Source organism: Rhinopithecus roxellana, chromosome 13 (assembly GCF_007565055.1).
Source record: "Rhinopithecus roxellana isolate Shanxi Qingling chromosome 13, ASM756505v1, whole genome shotgun sequence".
Classification (NCBI taxonomy): Eukaryota; Metazoa; Chordata; class Mammalia; order Primates; family Cercopithecidae; genus Rhinopithecus; species Rhinopithecus roxellana.
Window position 1 is genome coordinate 116958809 of NC_044561.1, and position 16671 is coordinate 116975479.

General features: G+C 45.3%; 1 protein-coding gene across 4 annotated transcripts in view; it reads left to right on the top strand.

The window, feature by feature from the left end:
- The window catches only part of IFT52 (intraflagellar transport 52), a 59671-nt gene that overhangs the window by 21582 nt on the left and 21418 nt on the right, over positions 1-16671 (top strand). For all 4 annotated transcript variants that reach the window (XM_010384296.2, XM_030915576.1, XM_010384295.2 and 1 more), the window contains 4 exons: positions 1781-1907; positions 7379-7465; positions 9574-9642; positions 12842-12996. In XM_010384296.2, the coding sequence (XP_010382598.1) occupies positions 1781-1907; positions 7379-7465; positions 9574-9642; positions 12842-12996 (438 nt within the window). The remainder of the gene's footprint in view (positions 1-1780; positions 1908-7378; positions 7466-9573; positions 9643-12841; positions 12997-16671) is intronic.

Below are 16671 nucleotides of genomic sequence, written 5' to 3' on the forward strand. Positions count from 1 at the left end.
TTACTGAAGGAATGGGGAAGATTAACACCAGAGGCAGACCGTGCCCGGTGGTTTATGCTTGTAATTCCAGCACTTTGGGAGGTCAAAGTGGGCAGATTGCCTGAGCTCAGGAGTTCAAGACCAGCCTGGGCAACATGGTGAAACCCCATTTCTACAAAAAATAGAAAAATTAGTTGGTGTGGTGGCATGCACCTATGGTCCCAGCTACTCAGGGCGCTAAGGCAAGAGAATCGCTTGAGCCCAGGAGATTGAGGCTGCAGTGAGCCATGTTCATGCCACTGCACTCCAGCCTGGGCAACAAAGTGAGATCCTGTCTTAAAAAACAAAACAATCAGGCCGGGCGCGGTGGCTCAAGCCTGTAATCCCAGCACTTTGGGAGGCCGAGACGGGCGGATCACGAGGTCAGGAGATCGAGACCATCCTGGCTAACACGGTGAAACCCTGTCTCTACTAAAAATACAAAAAACTAGCCGGGCGAGGTGGCGGGCGCCTGTAGTCCCTGCTACTCCGGAGGCTGAGGCAGGAGAATGGCGTAAACCCGGGAGGCGGAGCTTGCAGTGAGCTGAGATCCGGCCACTGCACTCCAGCCCGGGCGACAGAGCAAGACTCCGTCTCAAAAAAATAAAAAAAGAAAAAAAAGAAAAAACAAAACAATCAAACAAAAACACTGGAGGGAAATAATTTTAAACTGAAGCTAAAAAGAATTTTTGTGGTCTAAAGAAAAAGGGAAATTAAAATCTCTATGAGGTACTCCTCATGGGTGCTTCCATGTTTCTAACCTTATGCTCTGGTCTTGAGATCTCTGTTTCTCTCCATTCTGAGAGCACTTCCTTCAAGCTTTGTGGAGCTCCATCTTTCAGTAAAACCCTCGCCCCTCCTGCATGGGTTGGCCTTACCCCAGGATCTGCACCCCCGCCTTTGCTCCTCTATCCCACACCCTCTCCAGGAGTATGTTGCCCCAGGTCAGAACAATTCACTCTAGATAATCTAAGACAAGTCTTTGTTAGGACAGTGGAGAGTAGAAGGGACTGCAAAGCAGATCTGTGTAGAAGTGTCCATCGTAGCGTATATTTATGCCTCCGTCCATGTGACACTCAACTGGTAACATGCCCTTCCAGTGACATTCGTTCATTCTTAGATATAGCACCAGCCAAACATAAGGAAGAAGGACATATTTACCACTAAGATACTAGTATGCAGAGCAGCTGGAGTTCAGTTCTTGAATGAGGCCCCATCCTTTTCCTCCTTCCTCCATCAGGGGCTACTTTAGTTCTCCCAGTTACAGTCATTTCCACTTTCCTGTGAATTTACTTTCATGTTTGTTAAAATGCTTTATCAAATGTGTAGCTAGAGTTGTCCCAGTTTTTAAGTTAACAAGCCAAAGCTTAGAAAAAATTTTGTGTTAGATAATGAATCAAAGAGTGTTACTCAGCTGAGCGCAGTGGCACACGCCTGTAATCCCATCAGTTTGGGAGGCCGAGGCAGGCATATCACTTGAGGCCAGGAGTTCAAGACCAGCCTGGCCAACATGGTAAAACCCTGGCTCTACTAAAAATACAAAAATTAGCTGGGCGTGATAGCAGGCGCTGAGGCTGGAGAACAGCTTGAACCTGGGAGGCGGAGGCTGCAGTGAGCCAGGATCACACCACTGCACTGCCGCCTGGGTGACAGAGTGAGACTGTTTCAAAAAAGCGTGTTACTGAAGAAACATTGAGATTATTTTCAGAATTTTTGTATTCATATTTTTAAAATTTGAATGTGTTTCTTTAATTTCTTACAGGGCTCTCACCTTTGTGTATCCTTTTGGTGCCACATTGAGTGTCATGAAACCAGCAGTGGCTGTTCTGTCTACAGGTTCTGTCTGCTTCCCACTTAACAGACCCATTCTGGCTTTCTATCACTCAAAGGTACAGCCTTTCTTAAATGTGGGTATAGATATTATTTTTATTGTCGAAATAATAAAAACTACCTGACCATTTCCAGAAGGCTTTTACATATTTTCTCATTGGTCATCCTGCCAGTCGTGTAAAGTAGTATCTCAGCTATATACATTTTGCTTATGGGGAAACAGTGGATTGTCCAGTAATTGATGAAGTTAAGGCCTAAACCTAGCTCCTTTTTTTTTTTTTTGAGACAGAGTCTCACTGTCACCCAGGCTGGAGTGCAGGGGCGCGATGTCAGCTCACTGCAAGCTCTGCCTCCCGGGCTCACGCCATTCTCCTGCCTCAGCCTCCCCAGTAGCGGGGACTACAGGCGCCTGCCACCATGCCCGGCTAATTTTTTTTTCGTATTTTTAGCAGAGACGGGGTTTCACCATGTTAGCCAGGTGGTCTCGATCTCCTGACCTCGTGATCCGCCCGCCTCATTATTATTCTTAACCCAAAGCTTTTCCACTATAGCATGAGGCTACCTGTATTATAACTTTTAAAATAACTTTTTTTTTTTTTCCGATCCCATGGCAGCATATTGATTAAAGTAACTTTTAATCCTGTCTGTGACTATGGGCTGTACCCTCAGTGCAAAGAGAATACATTCAGGAACAGATGGAGTTAACATATTACATATTACACAAAATAGCACAGAATTATGTCGCTGTTATTTTAGTTTATCCTAGGAAAATATATCAGAAAACTATTTTTCCAGTTATTATCCTAGAGACCCCATAGAAATGTGGGCACAGCTAGTCCCAGGCGGTGACCCAACATCCCATTGCCTTTCTTTTTCTTTCTTTCTTTTTTTGTGAGATGGAGTCTCGCTCTGTTGTGCAGGCTGGAGTGCAGTGGCGTGATCTCGGCTCACTGCAGCCTCCATCTCCCAGGTTCAAGCAATTCTCCTCCCTCAGCCTCCCGAGTAGCTGGGATTACAGGTGCCTGCCACCACGCACGCCTAATTTTTTTGTTTTGGGGAGAGATGGGGTTTCACTATGGTGGCCAGGCTGATCTCGAACTCCTGACCTCAAGTGATCTGCCCACCTCGGCCTCTCAAAGTGCTGGGATTACAGGCATGAGCTCTGTTGCCCAGGCTGGAGTAGAATGGCGCAATCTTAGCTCACTGCAATCTCTGCCTCCCGGGTTCAAGCGATTCTCCCGCCTCAGCCTCCCGAGTAGCTGGGATTACAGGCCTGTACCACCACACCCTGCTAATTTTTGTATTTTTAGTAGAGATGGGGATTTACCGTGTTGCCTAGGCTGGTCTTGAACTTCTGAGCTCAGGCAATCCGCCCACTTTGGCCTCCCAAAGTGCTAGGATTACAGGCATGAGCCACTGTTCCCAGCCCCCACTGAGTTTTAATTCACATTTTGCTGAATTTGCCTTCATCTGTCCCCTAAGACAGAATTCACCAGCTGATCTTCTAATTTTTTCCTGGGGAACTCGATGTCTCTAGCTTTAACAATCCTTTTTTTTTGGCGTGGTACCTAGGAATTACCTTTCCCTCCTTATTTAAAAGCTCTTGGGCCGGACGTGGTGGCTCACGCCTGTAATCCCAGCACTTTGGGAGGCCAAGGCGGGTGGATCACAAGGTCAGGAGATGAAGACCATCCTGGCCAACATGGTGAAACCCCCTCTCTACTAAAAGTACAAAAATTAGCTGGGTGTGGTGGCACGTGCCTGTAATCCCAGCTACTCAGGAGGCTGAGGCACGAGAATTGCTTGAACCCAGGAGGTTGCAGTGAGCCGAGATCATGCCACTGCACTCTAGCCTGGAAACAGTGAGACTCCGTCTCAAAGAAAAAAAAAATTGAAAAATTAGCCAGGCATGGTGGCAGACTATGTAGCATTTGCTTTTAATGTGGTACAAGTCAGAGTTTTTTTAACCAATTTTAAAAAAATGTATGGAATGTGTGTATTTATATCTCTTGACATCTCTGGCTTAGTGTAATTCTTTTCCTAGGGAAATTATAACTATGCCTGTTCCCTGTATGTGATGTAGCTAGAAAAACCGATTTCATTTTGTGGTTGTACTATTGAACTGGTTTTCTCATTACAAAAGTAGTATGTGCTCATTGTTGGGCTGGGTGTGGTGGCTCACAACTGTAATCCCAGCACTTTGGGAGGTCAAGGCGGGCGAATCACTTGAGGTCAGGAGTTCAAGACTAGCCTGGCCAACATAGTGAAACCCTATCTCTACTAAAAATACAAAAATATTAGCCCAGCATGATGGTGAGTGCCTGTAATCGCAGCTACTCCAGAGACTGAGGCAAGAGAATCACTTGAACCCTGGAAGTGGAGGTTGCAGTGAGCCAAGATCATGCCACTGCACTCCAGCCTGGGCAGTGAAGCAAGACACTGTCGCCAAAAAAAAAAAAAAGGTAATATTGTAGAAATGTTACAATAATTGTAGAAAAATTGAACAATACAGAGATAAAGCAGAAGAAAAAAATTCCCCCATTGCACTACTCCAAGACTCTAAGACAGCCCAGGTTGACATATTATTCACTCTCTCCCACTTTTGCTTTGCCTTATTTTTATTTATTTGCCTCACAAGCTTTAAAGTAGAATAGCTATATAATTTATGCTATAGGTCAGGTGTGGTGGCTCATGCCTATAATCTTAGCACTTTGAGAGGTTAAGGAGGTAGGATCACTTGTGGCCAGGAGTTTGAGACCAGCCTTGGCAACATAACAAGACCTGTCTCTACAAAAAAGTTAACTGAGTGTGGTGGTGTGCTCCTGTAGTCCTGGCTACTTGGAAGGCTGAAGCAGGAGGCTCACTTGAACCCAGGAGTTCGAGGCTACAGTGAGCCATGATTGTGCCACTGCACTCCACCCTGGGAGACAGAGTGAAACCCTGTCTCTAAAACTGGAAAAAAAAATTATAGTATACTTTTTTTTTAACCGAATGATTTGTTGGAAGCATTTTCCCATGTTACTGAAAACCCTTTATAATATGAAATTTAACTGCCGAAGAAGGTTCCATCATTCTGAATTACTTTTTTGTGAACATTTGGATTTATTTCTAATTTTTTGTGACTTTAACTACACAACTGTGCATAGAATTTTTTATGTTTCAGACTGCTTTTGTTGCATATGTTAATAGTTTCAACAACAATGTGTGAAAGAACTTATTTCACTAAAATTTGACCAGCACTGTTTATATCATTTTTTCATATTTATTTATCTGATAGGCAAAAAGTACTTTGTTGTTGTTGTTTTTTTTTTTTTTTTTTGAGACGGAGTCTCGCTCTGTCGCCTGGGCTGGAGTGCAGTGGCCGGATCTCAGCTCACTGCAAGCTCCGCCTCCCGGGTTCCCGCCATTCTCCTGCCTCAGCCTCCCGAGTAGCTGGGACTACAGGCGCCGCCACCTCGCCTGGCTAGTTTTTTGTATTTTTTAGTAGAGACGGGGTTTCACCGTGTTAGCCAGGATGGTCTCGATCTCCTGACCTCGTGATCCGCCCGTCTCGGCCTCCCAAAGTGCTGGGATTACAGGCTTGAGCCACCGCGCCCGGCCAGTACTTTGTTTTTATTTGTTAAAAATTACAAGTATTGAAAATCTTTCTTATTAACCAGTTGTTATTTTATGACTCATGCTTGTGCCTTAGTTTTCTTTCTTTCTTTTTTTTTTTGAGATGGAGTCTCACTGTGTCGCCCAGGCTGGGGTGCAGTGGTGTGATTTTGGTTCACTGCAACCTCCACTTCCCAGATTCAAGTGATTCTCGTGCCTCAGCTTCCTGAGTAGTTGAGATTACAGGCATGCCTGGCTAATTTTTGTATTTTTAGTAGAGACGGGGTTTCGCCATCTTGGCCAGGCTGGTCTCGAACTCCTGACCTCAAGTGATCCACCCGCCTCACTCTCCTAAAGTGCTGGGATTACAGGCGTGAGCCACTGTGCCCAGCCTTGCCTTAGCTTTCTTTGAGACTGAATCTTACTCTGTTGCCCAGGCTGGAGTGCAGTGGCACGATCTCAGCTCACTGCAACCTCGCCTCCCAGGTTCAAGCAATCATCCCGCCACAGCCTCCCAAGTAGCTGTGGGAGTACAGGTGCATGCCACCACCCCCAACTAATTTTTGTATTTCTAGTGGAGACAGGGTTTTGCCTCCCATGTTGGCTAGGCTGGTCTCAAATTACTGATCTCAGGGCGATCTGCCCCCCTCGGCCTCCCAAAGTGCTGGGATTACAGGTGTGAGTCACCGTGCCCGGCCTGCCTTAGCTTTTATTTGGATCTTACTTAAATACTTTTTTTTTTTTTTTGGTACCCATAGGTATCTTTAACTGTACAGACTGTCTTTGAGTTTATCTTTTTTTCCCTTTAAAATTATGATCTTCATTTATAAGATAAATAACAATGGGAAAATGCCGTAGAACCAATTTATTTATTTATTTATTTATTTATTTATTTAATTTTTAGAGACAGGGACTCGCTCTGTTTCCCAGGCTGGAGTGCAGTGGTGCAGTCATAGCTCATTGTAACCTCGAGCTCCTGGGCTCAAGTGATTCTCCTGCCCCAGCTTCCCAAGTAGCTAGTACTACAGGTATGCCTCACCACACCCAACTAATGTAGAATTAATTTATGTTAGTTTTTGTTTAAAGCCAAATAGAAAAATACAGAAGTATCTAAAATGAAAGGCAGGTTAAAGCGTAGTAGTTCTTATAGTTGGTATTTCTTTTTTTTTTTTTTTGAGATGGAGTCTGACGCTGTCACCCAGGCTGAAGTGCAGTGGTGCGATCTCAGCTCACTGCAACCTCCACCTCGCAGGTTCAAGTGATTCTCCTGCCTCAGCCTCGTGAGTAGCTGGGACTACAGGCACGTGCTACCACACCCGGCTGATTTTTTTTTTATTTTTAGTAGAGACGGGGGTTTCACCATGTCGAGGTTTCACCATGTTGGCCAGGCCGATTTCGAACTCCTTACCTCAGATGATCCGCCCACCTCATCTTCCCAAAGTGTTGGGATTACAGGCTGAGCCACTGCGCCTGGCCTATAGGTATTTCTAAACTTTAAAATCTGGTCGTGGGCCGGGCACGGTGGCTCATGCCTGTAATCCCAGCACTTTGGGAGGCCGAGGCGGGCAGATCATGAGGTCAGGAGATCGAGACCATCCTGGCTAACACGGTGAAACCCCCGTCTCTACTAAAAATACAAAAATTAGCCAGGCACGGTGGCGGGCGCCTGTAGTCCCAGCTACACGGGAGGCTGAGGCAGGAGAATGGCGTGAACCCGGGAGACGGAGCTTGCAGTGAATGGAGATCGCGCCACTGCACTCCAGCCTGGCCGACAGAGCGAGACTCCGTCTCAAAAAAAAAAAAAAATCTGGGTGTGATTTGGCACTCTTCAGTATATAAGACAGTTGCTAGCATGATTCTGATAAGTGTCTGGGGACTAGGATACATGAGATGCATCTTGGGATTTGAGTATCTGACCCTGCTTTGTCATCAATAGAACCAAGGTGGGAAGCTGGCAGTGCTTGGTTCATGTCACATGTTCAGTGATCAATATTTGGACAAAGAAGAAAACAGCAAAATCATGGTAAGCTTTTTCTTTCATCATATTAATGTACAATGTGTAAGTATTATTTTCATGTCATTTTAAAAAATACTGGTAAGTTTATTTGCTCATTTAAAACCAGCTACTCAGAACCCAGTCTATGCCAGGCACTGAGAATACAAAGTTGAGTCAGGCATAGTCCCTGCTTTGGAAAAGTTTGTAATACATTGAGAGAGAGAGGGAGACAAATTAGTAAACCCAGAAGGGTGTTTCTGAGCATGTCAGATGGGGTGGGAGCTGAGCCTGGAGAAGCAGAGAGGAACAAGCTCAACAGCAGTATCACATGTAAGACCAAGGAGCTTGAACTTGATGCTGAAAGCCACAGGGAGCCCTTGGGTTTTCAGCAGCCTTGGGCATAGCCAGGTCTGTGTTTCTTCTTTTTGTTGTTGTTATTGTTTATGAAAGAACTTCTGGAATGTTTTGGAAAGATTTTTCTGTCAGTTGTGTGGAAGGTGGAAAGGAGGAGGCAGCCTAGAGCCAGTTAGGAAGGCGGTGGTGTCACCAGGCAAGGAGGAATGGGGACCTGAGTATCGGCAGTGAAGGTGTGCGTGGAGAGGAGGGGCCGGTGGCATGGAATGGGAATTAGGAAGGGTTCTGTAGAGGACCACTCACTCACTGATGTGGCAAATAAAGACATTGCAATTTTGTCAAAAAAATACCAAGGGAACATGTCTTATGGAGGATGGCAGAGTGGGGAAGCACATGTCTGTACAGCACGTGTCAGAGCTGTCCATTGGTGATTCCAGTGAGAGAAAGAAACGCCCGCCAAACTTTTTCCTTCATAAAATAGATTACTTCAGCCTTATAATTGTTATATTGGGAGATTGATTAAGATCTTATTTCTGTGGAATTTACATGAAGTTTCGATGTCTCTAGATACATTATGGGAGATCTACATATTCTACTTTTTTTTTTTTTTTGACATGGAGTCTCTCTCTGTTGCCCAGGCTGGAGTGCAATGGCGCCACCTTGGCTCACTGCCACCTCCGCCTCGCGGGTTCAAGCGATTCTCCTGCCTCAGCCTCCTGAGTAGCTGGGATTACAGTTGTGCGCCACCACACCAGGCTAATTTTTGTATTTTTAGTAAAGACAGGGTTTCACCATGTTGGCCAGGCTGGTCTGGAACTCCTGACTTCATGTGATCCATCCACCTCAGCCTCCCAAAGTGCTGGGATTACAGGCATGAGCCACCATGCCCAGCCTAGGTATTCTGCTTTTCTTTTTTTTTTTTTTTTTTGAGGCGGAGTCTCGCTCTGTCGCCCGGGCTGGAGTGCAGTGGCCAGATCTCAGCTCACTGCAAGCTCCGCCTCCCGGGTTTACACCATTCTCCTGCCTCAGCCTCCCGAGTAGCTGGGACTACAGGCACCCGCCACCTCGCCCGGCTAGTTTTTTTTTTGTATTTTTTAGTAGAGATGGGGTTTCACAGTGTTAGCCAGGATGGTCTCGATCTGGTATTCTGCTTTTCAAAAGTTTTAATTTCAGACTGTCATCACAGTAAACAGGGATTAATTCAGGATTGTGAACAAATGTTAATAAATTTTAGTTTGTGGCTAGAGGTTAGAGTGCTTAAAGATAAATTATAAATTTCTGATAATAAAAGTTACATTATGCTGGGTACAGCAGCTCATGCCTAGAATCCCACCACGTTGGGAGGCCGAGACAGGCGGATCACCTGAGATCAGGAGTTTGAGGCCAGCCTGACCAACATGGTGAAACCCCATCTACTAAAAATACAAAAATCAGCCGGGCCTGGTGGCAGGCGCCTGTAATCCCAGCTACTCGGGAGGCTGAGACGGGAGAATCGTTTGAACCCAGGAGGCGGAGGTTGCAGTGAGCCGAGATCACACCACCACACTCCAACCTGGGCAACAGAGCGAGACTCTGTCTCAAAAAAGAAAATAAATAAAAAGTTGCATTAGGGTGAAGAAAACCTTTGAGTTCTCATATGATTTCAAGGCTGGCTACCCTTTTCTGAATCACTGCTTTAATCTTTTTTCCTTTATCATTTTTCTTGATTTAATTCTCTAGTCCTGACCTTCAGCTTTTTCAAATAACCAACTGTCCTATTTATGTACTTTTTTTTTTTTTAGGATGTTGTTTTCCAGTGGCTCACGACAGGAGACATCCACCTAAACCAGATTGATGCCGAAGACCCAGAGGTAGACACTGCGAATTATTAGAAACTTTTAAATGAAAAATGAGTCGAGCTTCTCAGTATCACTTCTAACAGCTCAACAGGAATACACGTCTGTCTTACCTCATCTGTAAGACAAATGGAAAGAAAGGATGATTTTGGGGGGGATGAAGGCCATATTGTAAAAAATAAGTCAATAAACAAAATATGTAATTAATCGTAGAATTAATTGGAGGGGAACATACATACATACAGTATGTATATAAATTAGAATTTAAATTACGGGCACTCTGGCCCAAACTTTCAAAATGAGCATCTGCAGAAAAATACTTTTTTCAGAAGTATGGAATTTTCTCATAAAGAAACAAAGACTATCAGAATTTATGTTGTAAACTATGATTTTGTCACCTTTAGATTTAACAATTCTAAAGGCATTATAATATTCATCAGACAAGCGAGAGTGGTGAAACCAGCACCGTGAAATCACCACTGGCTCTTGGTGAACCTTATACAGGTTCTTTCTGACCATTTTTCATCCTAGTTTTCTTTGTTTTTTAAAAAAATTTATTGTATCGTATTGAGATGGAGTCTCGCTCTGTTGCCAAAGGCTGGAGTGTAGTGGCGCAATCTCAGCTCACTGCAACCTCCGTCTCCTGTCCAAGTGATTCTCCTGCCTCAGCCTCCTGAGTAGCTGGGATTACAGACGTGAACCACCATGCCTGGCTAATATTTGTATTTTTAGTAGAGGCAGGGTTTCACCATTTTGACGAGGCTGGTCTCAAACCCCTGACCTCAAATGATCCACCTGCCTCAGCTTCCCAAATTGCTGGGATTACAGGCGTGAGCCTCCGGGCCCTGCCTTCTGGTTTTCTTATCTGTGAACAGGGGACGCTAATACCTGTGTTCTCTGCCTCACAGGATGATTATGCGGGCTAAGTTAATAGATGGTAATGTGTCAGGCATTGTATGCCATATACTTCCACATACGTCATTTTATTTAATCCTCTCAACTGCCCTGGGAGGCAGGTGGTCTTATTCTCATTTTATAGATGAGGAAACTGAAATCCTTCAAGATCTCAGTGTGCTCAAATGGCAGGCAAGTGCAGAGCTAGGATCCAAATCCAGGTCTCCTAATTCAAACTCTACTTACCCTACAATTGTTTCTCTATTTCTTTTTTTTTTTTTTTTTTTTTGAGACAGAGTCTCGCTCTGTCGCCCAGGCTAGAGTGCAGTGGCCGGATCTCAGCTCACTGCAAGCTCCGCCTCCCAGGTTCATGCCATTCTCCTGCCTCAGCCTCCCGAGTAGCTGGGACTACAGGCGCCTGCCACCTCGCCCGGCTAGTTTTTTTTGTAATTTTTTTTTTTGGTAGAAACGGGGTTTCACCGTGTTAGCCAGGATGGTCTCGATCTCCTGACCTCGTGATCCGCCCGGCTCGGCCTCCCAAAGTGCTGGGATTACAGGCTTGAGCCACCGTGCCCAGCCTGTTTCTCTATTTCTTAAACTCTGAAATGTCAGGAAAATAATTTCCTGGCCATTGGTCATAGGAGGTAGGTGAGAAGACAGTCAAAGATGGCTGTCCACTGACTGCTTCCTCCCTCACCTAGGGACATGGCTTCTCAGAGACTGATTTGGGTCAGGAAACAGGAGAGCTGCATGTCTAAAGTATTTCCTTATATGGAAACATTAAGCATATGGATATTTTGCTTCATTATTTAAGTGTAATATATTTAACTACTCACGGCCAGTTGCGGTGGCTCACGCCTGTAATCCCAGAACTTTGGGAGGCTGAGGCGGGTGGATCACGAGGTCAGGAGATTGAGGCCATCCTGGCTAACATGGTGAAATGCTGTTTCTACTAAAAAATAAAAAAATAAAAAAAAATTAGCCAGGCGTGGTGGCGAGCGCCTGTCGTCCCAGCTACTCAGGAGGCTAAGGCAGGAGAATGGCATGAACCGAGATTGCGCCACTGCACTCCAGCCTGGGTGACAGAGTGAGACTCGTCTCAAAAAAATATATATGTGTGTGTGTGTGTGTGTGTGTGTGTGTGTGTGTGTATGTATACATACATATGTGTATGTGTGTATATAGGTACATATATGTGTGTATGTATATATATACATATATGTGTGTATGTATATGTATACATATATGTATGTATGTATATGTATACATATATATATTTAACCACTCTTCTGTTGGCAGGCATTTAGGTTTTCCTGGTCTTTTACTGTCACTAGTCCACAGCATGTGTCATGACTGAGGGCTCTCAGCAATGCTGGAGGGATGTCTTTGGCTAAGGGAGAAGAACTGGTATCTAGTGTACCGGTGGAGGAACTGTCTGTACTAGTGTCTGTCGCAGGTACTCTGGCATGTACCAGGAGGAAAGAAGCAGATAGGGCCTGGATGCTAGGGGGTAGGTACATGTTATGGTGGGAGCTTGCGGACTTTCTTTCATGATTTCCTCTATTTTCTTACTAAAATAGAAAATAGGGTCATTGCTAAAATGGTGAAAAGGAAAACCATTTTTTTTTTTTGAGACAAAGTCTTACTCTGTCACCCAGGCTGGTGTGAAGTGGTTTGATCATGGCTCACTGCAGTGTTGACCTCCCTGGCTCAGGTGGTCCTCCCACCTCAGCCTCCTAAGTAGCTGAGACTACAGGCACACACCACCATGCGCAGCTAAATTTTTTTGTATTTTTGTAGTGACAGGGTTTTGCCATATTGCCCAGGCTGGTCTCCAACTCCTGGGCTCAAGCGATCCACTCACCTCGGCCTCCCAAAGTGTTCTGGGTGTGAGCCACTGCACCCAGCTGGGAAAATCATTTTCATGGCTGAACCGAAAAAAGGGGAGTATTGTCTAGAAGAATGGGAAAGTGGGTAGACTACAGAGATGTAGTTTATTGCTGAGTGCTCAAGATCAGAGATCATGAAATTAAAAGATCAGTTGACAGGGTTGTGTGTTTCTCCAGCTGTGTTCAGCTATGTGAGTACTGGTGTAATTGGAGAGTTGGATTTAGGCAGTGCTGGGGTTTAGCCAAGTTAATTTTGTTCCTCTTTCCACATAAATTAGCTTATTTAAGGTTTAGTGGTCAGTGATCATGAACAGTAAAATTTCTTGGCAAGAGAGTATAAATGTTGCAGATTTAGACCTGAGACAGTGGAGATTTGACAGAATAAATGCTTGTTCTTGCTGTGCTGAAAGGAATCCTCTTGTGGCTTTCAGATTTCTGATTACATGATGCTGCCCTACACAGCCACCTTATCAAAGCGGAATCGAGAGTGTCTCCAGGAGAGCGATGAGATCCCGAGGGACTTTACCACCCTCTTTGACCTGTCCATCTTCCAGCTGGATACCACCTCCTTCCACAGTGTCATCGAGTCAGTACCTGTGGGCCTCTGAGCTACACTGCACTCCATTCTGAGTGTTTGGTTTGGAAACATGAGCCTGGGAACGGGAGTTAGGGTTATAGTAAATGTGGCATGCAGAACATGTTCTCAGATCTATGATGAGGTCAACAAAGAAACTGGGCTGGGTATGAGGGGTTGATGTAGAGAACTGCCAGAGGTTATTACCCCTGCGTGTTCCAGATTCTGGACCAGGCATTTAGGGTGACCAGCTTGTTTCATTTTTCCCCAGACTTCTCCTGGTTTTAGCACAGAGAGTCTCAAGTTCCAGGAGCACCCTCAGTAAATGGTGATGGTTGGTCACCCCCATTTCTCCCTGGGTATCTGGGCAACTGGTAATGCTATTAACTGGCACTAAGAATGCAGGAAAAGGAAAATTAGCCAGGCGTGGTGGCAGGTGCCTGTGGTCCCAGCTACTTGGGAGGCTGAGGCAGGAGAATGGTGTGAACCCGGAAGGTGGAGCTTGCAGGGAGTCGAGATTGCTCCACTGCACTCCAGCCTGGGCGACAGAGCAAGACACTGTCTCAAAAAAAAAAGAAAATGCAGGAAAAGGAAAGATACATGGGCTGTGTTCTGGGCACTTTCAGTCTAGTGCAGATGTGCCGGTGGAACTACGAGTTTAAAGATGAAAAGATTTGTAAGGTCATTAGGGAAGCTGTGGGATGGGATGAGGACATCAGGGACAGCACAAGAATGGGAATTGGTCTTGAGACAGGACCTCACAACTATCAGTGCTTGAGAGGCAGGAGAAGAAGAGGGCCAAAGACCAAAGCTGGGGAAAAGCAGTTAAATGTACAGGATGGCGGGCAGCATCCTGAAGGGCAAGAAGGAGAAAATGACACAAGCAGAGGGGTTCAGAGAGGGGCCAGGGCTCATCTTCGCTATTTCTAATCTGAATTTCACTACTCAGGGAGAAAATTTGGTTAGCTTGTCTTCCTTTCCCACCCCCCTGTATCCAGAGACCAAGAGCCATGCCTTATCAACCTGGAATCCTCATTGCCTAAGACCCAGAGCCCAGCACATCCTGGGCATTTGGGGGGATGTTTGTGGAATTAACATGCTGCCATTTTCCCCATGCCTTGCTTCTACATCCACTCAGCAAATATTTGTGGCACAACTACTGTTCCAGGATCTTGGGATGCTTCAGGGACCTCAATAATGAAAATCTTTGCCCTTTAGTAGTTTATTATCTAACAAAACAGACAGGCATCAAGACATTTCTATATGTGTGATGTAAATTAAAGAGTATGTTAGAAGATGATTACATATGTCAAGCAGAGTACTGGGGAAGGGGAGTGCCAGGCACATTGCATTTTTAATAGGGTGATCAGGCTAGGCGCGGTGGCTCACACCTGTAATCTCAGCACTTTGGGAGGCCGAGGTGGGACGATCACGAGGTCAGGAGTTCGAGATCAACCTGGCTAACATGGCAAAACCCCATCTCTACTAAAAATACAAAAATTAGCTGAGCACGGTGGCGGGCACCTTGAAACATGGAGTGGTGAAAACGCAGTGCCAGAGTTCAGTTAGGCTCTAAATCCCAGCTACTCAAAGGCTGAGACAAGAGAATTGTTTGAACCCGGGAGGCAGAGATTGCAGTGAGTCAAGATTGTGCCGTTGCACTCCAACTTGGGCGACAGGGCAAGACTCCAGCTCAAAAAAAAAAAAAAATTATATATATATATGGTGATCAGGATGACTTCATTGAAAAGGTGGTATTTGTGGAAAAACTTGAAGGAGGTAAAGAATTTAGCCTTGTGGCTATCTGAGAGAAGAGTATTCTGGGCATAGGAAACAGCCAGTCCTAAGACTGCAAGACAGAGGAGTGCCTGATATATTCTAGGAAGAGCAACAAGGCCATTGTGGCCACTGCAGAGTGAGTAGGGGTGAGAATGGTGGGAGATCAGGTCTGGCCTACTTGTTTGCCTCTGCAAGGACTTCCTGGGCTTTCACTCTGGGTGAAAAGAGGAGCCACTGAGAGTTCTGAGCAGAGGAGTGGCATAGTGACTTCCTTATATCCTGAACGTCAAGGAGCAAGAGTGGAGTTGGAGCCTGAAGGGAGCTGTCATAGTAACTCAGGCATGAGATGATGCTGGCACCAGCCAGACGGGAGCAGTGGAGGTAGTGAGAAATGGTCTGATTCTGGATGTATTTGGAAGGTAGAGGCAACAAGATGTGCTACACAGCTAGGATGTAGGAGGTGACAAGGAGAAAGCTTGGTCTGAGCAGTGAGAAGGATGAAGTTGGCCAGAGATGGTGGCTCACACCTGTAATCCCAACACTTAGATAGGCCGAAGTGGGAAGATCTCTTGAGCCCACAAGTTCAAGACCAGCTTGGGCAACATAGGAAGACCCCATCTCTACAAAAAAGCAAAAAATTACCCAGGTGTGGTGGTGCGCACCTGTAGTCCCAGCTACTTGGGAGGCTGAGGTGGGAGGATTGCTTGAGCCCCAGAGGTTAAGGCTGCAGTGACCCACTCCAGTCCGGTCAACAGAGAGAGAACTTGTCTAAAAAAAAAAAAAAAAAGTTGCAATAACTGAGTTGAGAAAGACTGCAAGTAGATTTTTTGCAGGAAGAGCAGAAGTTCAGTTTGAGGTATATGGAGTTGAGATGTCAATGAAGTTTCCAGATGGTGTTGAGTAGCAGTTTTATATGTTAACCTGGTGGTCAGAAGAGGTATCTGAGCTACATATTTAATGTGGGAGTCTGGGGGCACATCTGTATCTGTATTTCATCTGAAGCACACAGCACACATCTTTTCCTTTTTTTTTTTTTTTTTTGGAGACAGAGTTTCACTGTTGTTGCCCAGGCTGGAGTGCAGCGGCACAGTCTCTGTTCACTGCAACCTCTGCCTCCCAGGCTCAAGCAATTCTGCCTCAGCCTCCTGAGTAGCACCACCATGCCCAGCTATTTTTGTATTTTTAGTACATACAGGGTTTCACCATGTTGGCCAGGCTGGTCTCAAACTCATAACCTCAGGTGATCCACCTACCTCAGCCTCCCAAAGTGCTGGGATTAAAGGTGTGAGCCACAGCACCTGGCTCTATTTTCAAATCTATAAAATCAGAATGAGTCTTCTTTCTTATTTTTTGCCTGTTTTTTCTTTCTTTTACTTTTTTTCTGTTTTTTAGGATGAATCTTAACAATAGATGATGTATTAGTTTTATTAGCAGCATTTTTTTCCTTTCAGTGGACCATAAACTATGATGCATCTTACCTTTGGTGGATTCTTAGATTTGATAAAATATGGTAGATAGTATTTAAAGCCATGTGACTGGATGAGCTCACAAAGCATTATAAGTGTTGATAGAGGAAAAAAAAAAGGACCATCTGTTGAGCCCTGGGGCACCCCAGAGTTTAGAAGTTAGAAAGAAACAGAAAAGCCAGCTGGGCATGGTGACTCACACCTGTAATCCCAGCACTTTGGGAGGCTGAGGTGGGTGGATCACTTGAGGCCAAGAGTTTGAGATCAGCCTGGCCAACATGGTGAAACCCCATCTCTACTAAAAATAGGAAAAAAATAGCTGGTCATGGTGGCGCACGCCTGTAGTCCTAGCTACTTGGGAGGGTAAGGCAGGAGAATCACTTGAACCCAGGAGGCACAGGTTGCAGTGAGCCAAGAAAACACCACTGGACTCCATTGTGGG